The sequence below is a fragment of the Rhyacophila brunnea genome, unplaced genomic scaffold, assembly GCF_057557595.1.
Source record: "Rhyacophila brunnea isolate RB1 unplaced genomic scaffold, BYU_Rbru_1.0 scaffold_3, whole genome shotgun sequence".
NCBI classification, from domain to species: domain Eukaryota; kingdom Metazoa; phylum Arthropoda; class Insecta; order Trichoptera; family Rhyacophilidae; genus Rhyacophila; species Rhyacophila brunnea.
Window position 1 is genome coordinate 38,313,936 of NW_028232965.1, and position 10,662 is coordinate 38,324,597.

A 10,662-nucleotide genomic window follows, 5' to 3' on the forward strand; every position below is an offset into this window, starting at 1 on the left:
TCTCCAACGAAAATATGATTCCTTTAATATGCACAAGAAGATAAAGGAAACATTGGGAATTACGAAAGGAACCTCATCAACTATCTTGAAAGACGAAAATGGGCGTATTATATTAGATATAGAAAAGAAGCTGACTCGTTGGAAGACATATATTGAAAATCTGTTTGATGATGATAGGGAACTGAGATCCCCGGGGTTCCAGCGGCTAGCTCAGGTGTCCATCGAACCCCGGATTCACAAAAAAAATAATTTCAAACGGTTGGAGTGGTAATAAAACACAGTCCTTCGTGCTCGTAACGTGATATTGTTTATATTTTACATTTTCTTAATTTTTAGTTTTACAAATTATATTTGGGATTTTTACAGTTGTAGTCGTCAGGTCCGTACCTATCGGAAAGGGGACGCTTACTAACATCCTTTTTTCTTTCTTTTTAAATTCCTCGTACCGACGCCATCCAGCAAAAAAAAGGACTCTCGTGATTGGCCAAATTTTATCGCGTGATCTTTGATTCGGCGAATCACGAGCCTGACCCTGGCGCCGGCGCGCGAGGATTTCACGCACAATGCGCGGCAAAATTTATTATATTTAAATCCTTATATTTAGTCTTAAAATTATCTCTTTCATCCATCATCATTTTTACTTTTTAAATTAAAAGGAAATACTTACGTGGTTGAGCAAGGAATCAGATTAGATGTTTTATGAAGCCGTTTCTAGAGGTCAGGGTTACGTTTCGACTTAAGCTACTAAATGATTATTTTACACCGGGAGAAGCCCGCCTGTAACAGGGGTGTATCAGAACCTATTGGCTATACTCTTAATGAATGTGAACAAGCCCCATGCATAAATAGGGCCGAAAAAACCAATCGAACGTGTGACCAATAGTACCAAAATAAAACTTTCTAAATATATCTTTTTAAAAATGTATTTAAACGGATTCTGTTTCAATTCTGAGTGTGTGACGATATTCCCAATATACGCCGTTGTGTGTTCAACATATTTGTATGTTTAAAATAATTGATTTACATTAGTGAAATCCCGTTTAAAGCGGTACGTCCAAGGCGTTCTCGGAAAAGTGCGCGTCTTAAGACGTTCTTGGCAGCCATCTGGTTAAGCAAAATTGGATAAAAAATATCCATGTAAATAGCGAATCATAAATTCCATTGTAATCTTTATGGATAACTGGCTTCTAGGATTAAAGGTTAAATACAATCAACCACAAATTGTTAGGACAACTAGTTTATATGATTCATCAATGGTTTATGATTGTAATTGGTTTATGGATTAAGGATGTAACAGTGAACCTTTTCTGTTATATTAACACATAGTTTTACTTGTTTGTTTGTAAAATGGCATCACATAGCGTCTTTGTCCAGCAGAATTTTGGAATTAATGTGGGAATATAAAAACAGTTTGTCGGATATTTCAACAATTATGAAAAAAGATGTTTGTATTTGTATAAAACCATTTATTTATCAAAAAATTTATTTATGAAAACCAAAATAGGTACATGAATGGTTAAATATTACAATTACAGGAATGTTCACATTATTTAAATCATTGCGATTTAATATCAGTGTACTTTATTAATACAAATAAAAAACAATTTTTTAGTACTAGTTCCACGACATACCAAACTATACACAGGCATTGTCTTAAACTTAAATGACCGCCCAATATGACTTGGTCAATGCGAACACGCGCCAATCTCTACTGGCAAATAATCTTTAGTTGACTTATCGTGTTTTGCCAGTATAGATATTGATTTACAAAAGCGTTACTAGTTATTTATAGCGTTTTTCCAGTAATAATATATTCAATATCGACTTAACACGTAGTGATATCATAAAATTACGGAGGAATTATAATGAATTTGACGACGCTTGTTTTACCAGACGATAGAGCGTGTTGATATCTATCAAGTATCTTATCAGTTCCAGGTTGTTCTATGTCACTTCGAATCAATCAAAAAGCCATTTTGCTAAAAAATGTGATATAGAATAACCTGGAAATAAGGCAGCGAAGTATCTATCAGTAACTATAAATAAATACCACATGAGTTAAGACGCCTCAATAGCTCATCAAAAATAAAATAAGTAAAAAAACTGTGAAGTTATGAGGTTTTCATATCTTGACGACGATATGCATCGGACACATACTTAAAAATCAAAACTATGATTCTGTTACTCTATGTTAATATTAGAATATTTGAATATTCTTGTGAAATATGAAAGCAATAAAAAAAATGATTATTTCGTATACTTTGGAATTTTATTTCATCCTGTCTCAAAAAATGATTTATGTACACAATCAATAGCACAATTCACTAAATTTAATATAGTTTTGCGTAAAATTTGCATTTTCAAGATACTTATTATAATATCAAACAAAATACACTATGCTGGCACACATAAACACTCTTTAAACAATTCCTTAGAAATATTTTATAGACTAATTATACATAGTAATTATACGCACAAAATATGAAATTTAATATAGGTTTGCATAAAATTTGCAAATTTTCAAGACACTTATTATAATAATAACAAACAATATAAGGCTGGAAAAATCACAGATGCAGACACACATAAATACTCATTAAACAATTCCATTTAAATAAATCACTGCATTGAAACAGAACTAGACAAATTATTGGTTTTTCATAAGGATACTGACATGAATGTATACTTTGAAATGGATTTCTTTTGAGTATTTACATGAAAAAACTGTTTTGAGACAAATATAAAATAATGTTTCACAGTTGATTGTAAACAGGTGAAATCATACATCGTTTAAAATGTAACAAGGATCACTTATACTGATATACACGATGCTGTAAAATTTTATTTTATATTCGGCTCAACACGGTAATTATGATTCAGTGAAACCCCCGAAATAGAAACAACCACCCCAAAGAAGCGATTACGGTGCATAGCCGAGATTGTCAATTTTTGCACCTAGCATTAATATTAGTGCGCTCAACTCTGACTTGGCTGCACCGATCAGAGCCGCAGTCTCTGACTTGGCTGCACCGATCAGAGCCGCAGTCTCTGACTTGGCTGCACCGATCAGAGCCGCAGTCTCTGACTTGGCTGCAATGATCAGAGCCTGCGTGTCTGACCTGGTTGCAATGCCGAGAGCCACCATGTCAGACCTGAGCGCAGCAACGTTGATGGTCAGCAACTCTACGGCGGCATTCAACACGGGCACCGGACCCATTGTCTGCGTTGCCACAGAAGTTTGTGACAACGAGAGCCTGCGGGCTCTCACTGTTGCTGGGAAGACAGCACTGCCTTCACTTGTAGCAGCATGGGCTCTTGTGAAAGCAGCACTGTCTTCCAGTGCAACAGTTTGAGCCGTGAGCCGTGGTGTCGCAGAAATTGCACATTCGGGGGTTGTCATCATATCTGCATCTGATGATGATTCAGAATATGCTGTAGTAGGTACAGTAAGAGGGGTTGCGGTGAGTGCCACCTCCATGCTGCTGGTGCTGGGTTGGTTGATCCACCGCTGGGGCTCCGACGTTGACACAGACGCGACCCAAAATTTCCTGTGGTACCTGTGAATTAAATGTTATCACCATAAGTAAACATGCGACGGGTGAACCCTTTTATACTGTTAATCAATATAGAATTTCATGAATGACCTACCCCCCCAGTGTAATTGCCCTGTCTACCTTGCTCCCCAGTAACTGTAAATGGCACTATTAGAGCCATAATTCGCTGCTGGAGAGCAGACAGCCGGATTCTACAGGGCGGGCCGCCTCCTGTCTTCTTCTGGGAGATCAGGATTTTGGCCATTTTGGCCCGCGTGTCTTGCCATACCTGTAAACAATAATAATTAGAAATTTTCAATTTCAACAATATTACTAACGATCTAGTACTATTTACAGCAGTGACATTTGGGATGCTTTCAAAAGATGTGGTTTAATTTATGAAAACATTTCTTACTTGAACTTGCTATCTATAGCTACCTATGGTGGATTTATGTGGAGAGTAAGATATTTTGTAAAATAATATTGGATAGGTTGTTGACACAGTCTATTATATTTAAATAAATAATAATTTTTACCAATACTAGTAATAAATAGTAAATCACCTTTTTCCACCGTCTGTGGGATTTTGTAGCACCGCCCAAACAAGCATTTAATTGCTCCGACAGTTCTGTCCACAACCTCTCCATGTCGAGGCTGGTGAACTGCCCGGTGAGCCTTCCGGCGACGAGGTCTGGATGCACTACGGAAAATATGGTAATGTTATAGTATTCCATATCATTGCGGTTAAGCTGGTTTGAGTTACAGTAAGTTATGGTTTGGTTTTTAGTCTCATAAAACGAGGTCATTACACAATTATAAGTATGTCATAATAATGACACAGGCTATGTCTCGAACTGTGTTAATTCCACATGTTGGCATAACTTTAGTAGGCTACATTTCTTACGAGTATTGAATAAAAACGTGGTAGATACTGACATTCCATGAATTCTACCAATTGCTCCATCTGGTGGCTATTTGCCGCTGGCATTTTGTTAATTCTGTAAAGGAATAAATAAATACACTTTTAGTATGATTCCTACATATTATTTTATAAAATAAACAGTATATTTGAAATCAAATCTGACTTACCGACGTATCTGTTCTTATGAAATATGAAAGTTTTTGAGCGCGAGAAATAGCTGTCAGATGTGGGCATAGACAAAAAAACTCTTAGGCGATCATAAATGTACGCCCGTTTTTGGCAATTATTAGGTTGCATTATTGGACACAGGAAGGAACAGTGTGCTTCTGTCGAAGCATCACTATCCAATTATGACTACTCACACTACTCACGTCGGCCATGCTTCAGTCATGAATCGCCCTCCAGGTGTCCATCGAACCCCGGATTCACAAAAAAATTATATTTGTAAATTGAGGAGAAATTAAATGAAACCACGTCTGTCTCGTGCGTAACTTGGTATTATCTTATATTTTAAATTTTCTTTACAGGTTTATACCTATATTTTGTTTTTACAATAAGTTTCGCAGGTCCGTACGTGTTGGAAAAGGGACGCTTACTTACTTTCTTTTTTTTCTTTTTAAATTTCCCGTACCTACGCCGACCAGCAAAAGGGACTCTCGTGATTGGCCAAACTGATCGCATGATCCTTTTGATTTGACGAATCACGAGGCCCACCTCGGCGCAGGCGCGCGGAGGATTTCACCGTTGCGCAATGCGCAGCAAAATTTATTATATTTGAATACTTATATTTAGTCTTAAAATTATCTCTTTCATCCATCATCATTTACACTTTTTAAATTAAATTAAATTTATCTTAATTACACCTCCACCCAATATGTGATTTTCACACACCGGACGAAGGCCTTTACTTATGAATAAAAATAAAAATTTACGTAGTTGAGCAAGAAATCAGATTAGATGTTTTATGAAGCCGTTTCTAGAGGTCAGGGTTACGTTTCGACTTATCACTAATAAATGATTAGTTTACACCGGGAGAAGCCCGCCTGTAACAGGGGTGTATCAATTTGATATAAGTAAATAAAAAGATTTTCAAGTAATTCAAATTTATATTTTTAAGATAAAAATCGATTTTTTTTTAATTATTATAAAACACTAGCTGAAGTACCCGGCTTCGCACAGGGTCGCTTTGTGGTTATATTTATCTTAGATATTTAAAAAATAATAAAAGGTAATTATGTATATTTTTAATATTAAAATATCTGTGTAATACAATATGGCAATATGAAAATAATTCTTATAGGAGTAAAGGTCAAATAAAAGAACACTAAATTAAAATCGAATCCGAAATATGAAAACGTTATTAATGTTATTAATATGTAGTAAAAATCACAATTGGATGGAACAAACAAACAACAAACTTTGTATTTTATATAATACTAATTTAGAAACCTTCGCTGGTGTGCGCACAACAACTGACAAAAGTTTAATCGCAATCGGATGAATGGTATAGGAATGCATAGGAATAGAAGAAGAAGATGGTTGTACTAATTCAGAAACCTTCGCGGGCGCGCGCACGACAACTTACCAAAGCTTCATTGCAATCGGATGAATGGTATAGGAACGCATACGAATAGAAGAAGAACAAGAAGATGGTTGTACTAATTCAGAAACCTTCGCGGGCGTGCGCACAATTGGTCAAAATTGCATCGCAATCGGATGAATGGTATAAGAACGCATACGAATAGAAGAAGATAGAAAAGAAGAAAAAAACGAAGAAAATGGTTGTATCAATTTACAAACATTTGCGGGCGTGAGAACAACACTTGATCAAAATTTCATTGCAATCGGATGAATGGTATAGGAACGCATACGAATAGAAGATAGAATAGAAGAAGAACATGGTTGTACTAAGTCAGAAACCTTTGCGGGTGTCACCACAACAACTGACGAAGGTTTCATCGCAATCGGATGAATGGTATAGGAACCATACGAATAAAAGAAGATATAATGAAGAAGAAGAAGATGGTTTTTCTAATTTAGAAACCTTTGCGGGTGTGCGTACAATAACTGACGAAAGTTTCGTCGCAGTCAGATGAATGGTATAGGAACCATACGAATAAAAGAAAATAGAATGAAGAAGAAGAAGAAGATGATGATTTTTCTAATTCAGAAACCTTTGCGGGTGTGCACACAACCACTTACCAAAATTTCATCGCAATCGGATGAATGGTATAGGAAAGCATGCGGGACAGACAGACAGACAGACAAACAGACAGACAGGCATTCATTTTTATATATCAGATATAGCCTATGCTCTTCGCGCAAGTGCAAGTAATAAGTTGACAAAGTTTTATCGCAATCGGATGAACGGTATGGCAGCGCATAAAACACGAACAAACAAACAAATATTTATTTTTATATTATAGATATTAAAACTATAAATTAGTCAAAAATCTGTTAGACGATGCTTAGAATACTTAATAAACTAAATTTGAATAATAAATATGACCATAAAATATATGTTATAATAAGATGGGGACGTAAACAAAATTCACATTTTATAACAGTTTTCTAAAATCGTAGGTACCTACATATTTATTAATTAATACAGTTGAAATTGTAAATTATCAAAAAAATGTCTCAAATTGCAAGATTAATATTTCTCCGCTAGGTGCCTCTGGTAGAAAGGCTGAGTAAAGAGTAAAAGTAGCGTTATCCAAAAACGTTGTTCAGGATTGGTTGTTGTGGAGATACCTACCCCTTATCGAATATTATATTTAGTTCTGATGAATAAAGGTAGGTAGTTTGAATAATTGAGAACACGGTGTATTTGTCAAGAAACTTAAATCGATAAACAAATTACTATAATTTCGAATTTTGGAAAAAATTTACTTATCTTAAAGATTTCATTTGGACATTTAAAAATACGCCAAAGGTATTAAAATTTCGATATTTTCGTACCTACTATAATTCAGTCCTTACTTATCAGAAAAAAATTGGCGATCTGAGAAAAAAAGTGGTTGAAAAACATTTGCTGCCCTTGACCGTAAGAGGTTAAAATGGAAATTCTTTAACTGTCCTCCGGTAACCATTTTTGGTCGGAAGAGGTACTTACCTACCTAAATAAAAATGGGCGCCGGAATTTCTCTAATCCTCCGTTATTTTTTTGTGAGAATCAAAAACATAAATATTTTCAACATATTATTATGACAACGCTACAATTTTTTCCGCAATACTTTTTGAACCGCGTACTAATTCGATGACAAAAAGATGGCAGCACTAGAGCATAGCATGTCGGCCGACCATAGATAATATACGCCGCTACCGTATGTAGGTACCTACCTCATAATAATTAATGTAGTTCATTATTTTTGTCCTAGTAGGTAGGTAGGTTGCACATCGTTTGAAAAAGTAAAATAATTATTAGGTAGCTTTAAAATGTTGTTTCATTGAACTTACCGTATTTTGTGTAGGTATTGGAAGTTGTATTACATTCGTAGACGGACCCAAGAAAATCTTCCATGACTTCATAAGCAAACCATACTGGTTTGTAAATCTCGTCGAAACTGACCTCAGAGTTCAATGATATTTTCTTTCTACGTAAGTGACTTCTAAATGTAGGCATCAGAGATTCTTTTTTCTTCTTCAAATCCAATACCGAAATTTGCAAAGCCTTGCTTATGCAAAGCCAAGTGTCACTGGCTTTCTTTCTATCCTTGTAGAATTTATGTTTTTGGTCCCACACAATGGGTTTGATCTGGCATTCTTCCAAGAATTTAATGGTAAAATCGTTAGTCCACTCACTCATAGTTTAGCAATATTGCGCATTGTTCGGTCCTAACTACATACTGGTGTCAGTACCTAAGTGCACGATAGTGTAGTGATGCTCGAACCCCTCGCGTCGTCTCGCCTCGCACACATTCGGCAAAATACAGCGACAGCGCGAATTACGTCGCTAGACGCAGACGGTGATACGAGGAACGGGTATAAAGTATGTACCTAGAATACCTGGGCATTTTCGCCAAAGTTTGTACATGTTTGAAATTTGGGTAATATTATTTTTTCACTCAAATTAACCATTTTTATATAGCTAGCAGATTCCTTGTTCTATTGCTGAATTGGTGATAGCAATTTTTCAGCAAAATATTGATTAATACAATATTTATATCATTTTTTTATGACATTGGGCATAATAAGTTTCCGTTCCGTGACGACGAAACTAAGCTTATAAAACATGAATGAGACACTTTTTATCACTTAAAAGAGCTCTATTAGATTAAAAAAACCATACACTTAAAAATAAAAGTACAAATAGTCAAAAAATATTATTGAATTTTAATTATTGGGCACATTTTGTTCCACTCCGTTACCCTATGTCTATAATGGCAGAGCATTTTTCCTTTAGTATTTGAAAAAACCAATCAATGTTCGTTCTGCTATTTTTTTAAAGACAGTAATCACTTTTACTAAATTTTATTGGAAAAATATATATGTTTCGTTATTTAATAATCAAATGAAAAATAGTTAACGTTCAACTTTTTTGGGGACATTTTCGGAATGGAACGAAATGGTAACGGAGTGTAATTTGTAAAGCTAAAGTTACATGTTACCATAAAAACAAATTTTTGTTTTATGAAATTTATTTGAATTTTTTGATAGTCAGATATATATTATTCAACGTGCGTCACAATAACAAAACAAATCAAACTTAATCACTAAAATAGACATATTTTATAATAAATTTCACAATACTAGTAAAATAAGGTAGGTAATAATTTTGACACACTATACATTACCATAACTTTTATTTGGCATTTATATTATTTGTAACTCAGATAAAAAATACTTTAAAGCAAATTAACAATATATGAAAAAAAAAAAATCAGCAAGGGATTCGGACGCGAGTTTCTAGCGCGGCACGGAGTATATAACTTTTACGAAAATAATTACAGTCGAACTCGGTTATTACGATCTTGGACATAGCGAGATCTCGGATGTAATAAGGAAACATTTGTTGACATTTGGTTTATGATTTTCGCCATACATTTAATTTATTCACTGTTATAACGAGCAACTTATCGGATATACCGAGCTAAAATACTGTTAATGTGTCGATCGTTTTAAAACATTTCGACCCTAAGCAATAAAATCCGATTGGACAGGATGCCGCCGGGGTCGGATTACGTTTATGACACTAGTAAAGTGTCTAAGTACCTACCTTATTGGTGTTTCGCCGACAATAATAAAAAAAGTATCCATGCATATGGTTGAAAAATCCAAGGTTTGTGAAGTTCGTAGGTACCTACCAGAGTTCATTACAATAAACAACTTATTTTGTAGTTTATGAATGCCATGCTCGTTTCGGGGATTTTTACGATGGTTTCCAAATTTTTTATTTTCGACTTTTTGTGTAATGTGACATGCTCATTTAAAAATACCTATTCTCTGATATAACGAGTAACGCTTATAACAAGCAAATTCAGTCGGTCCCATCTTCCTCGTAATAACCAAGTTCGACTGTAGGTTGTCTTGAAATTTACTTCAATTTTAATTTCAATTTTCAATTTTAATTTATTTTACATATTGTGGACATTACAAATTATAAGTTCAAGCCGTTCACAACATGACATTTAGAAACAAATAAATATTATTAAAAAAGTATTATGTAATATTGTAATTATGCAATATTAAGTTATTCTATAGTATAAATGTGTAAATACAAAAAATATGAAGTATATAGGTACAAGGAAGTACACCGGATGAGTTAAGCAGACCCTATTTTAAGAATTTATAAAATAACGTCCACCTATACTCATTCTCACGTAGATGGAATATATCAACATCCGAAGCAATTTGGTTGAACAGAGTTATTGCTCTACCAATTGGCATCACCAATGGCAGGTTAGTTCTGCTCCTCGGGAGAACAAACAACTGATGCTCCCGATTTCTAAGATAGTTATCAGGGACACACAAGTCAATATTACCAAGAATGGCAGAGTTCTCATTCACACCACGTATTAGTCGAAAAAAATACGTGGCCAAATATTGATATCTTCTAGCACTTAAACTACAGTATGTTAGCATACCTAAGAGAAAGTCAGTTGGATAAAGCCACGGATAGTATCCATATAACCTCAAATAAAGGAGTCTCAAAAATTTCTTTTGAACTCGCTCCACCATAAGGTCATATTTCAACTGATGCGGGGC

At 34.7% G+C, this 10,662-nt stretch overlaps 1 protein-coding gene across 2 annotated transcripts; it reads right to left on the reverse strand.

The window, feature by feature from the left end:
* Positions 1–1,454: 1,454 nt before the first annotated feature.
* Positions 1,455–4,684, reverse strand: LOC147068324 (uncharacterized). Of its 2 annotated transcripts, XM_085953316.1 has the most exons (5): positions 4,623–4,684; positions 4,470–4,531; positions 4,097–4,233; positions 3,649–3,822; positions 1,455–3,557 (listed from the first exon to the last, which is right to left on the reverse strand). In XM_085953316.1, the coding sequence occupies exon 5, from the start codon at positions 3,476–3,478 to the stop codon at positions 2,921–2,923; it is 558 nt and encodes a 185-aa protein (XP_085809442.1). In that variant the 5' UTR covers positions 3,479–3,557; positions 3,649–3,822; positions 4,097–4,233; positions 4,470–4,531; positions 4,623–4,684; the 3' UTR covers positions 1,455–2,920. The 2 variants fall into 2 exon arrangements, with proteins under 2 accessions (XP_085809442.1, XP_085809443.1); XM_085953317.1 differs by lacking the exon at positions 4,623–4,684 and having other exon boundaries at positions 4,097–4,531.
* Between the last annotated feature and the right edge of the window lie 5,978 nt (positions 4,685–10,662).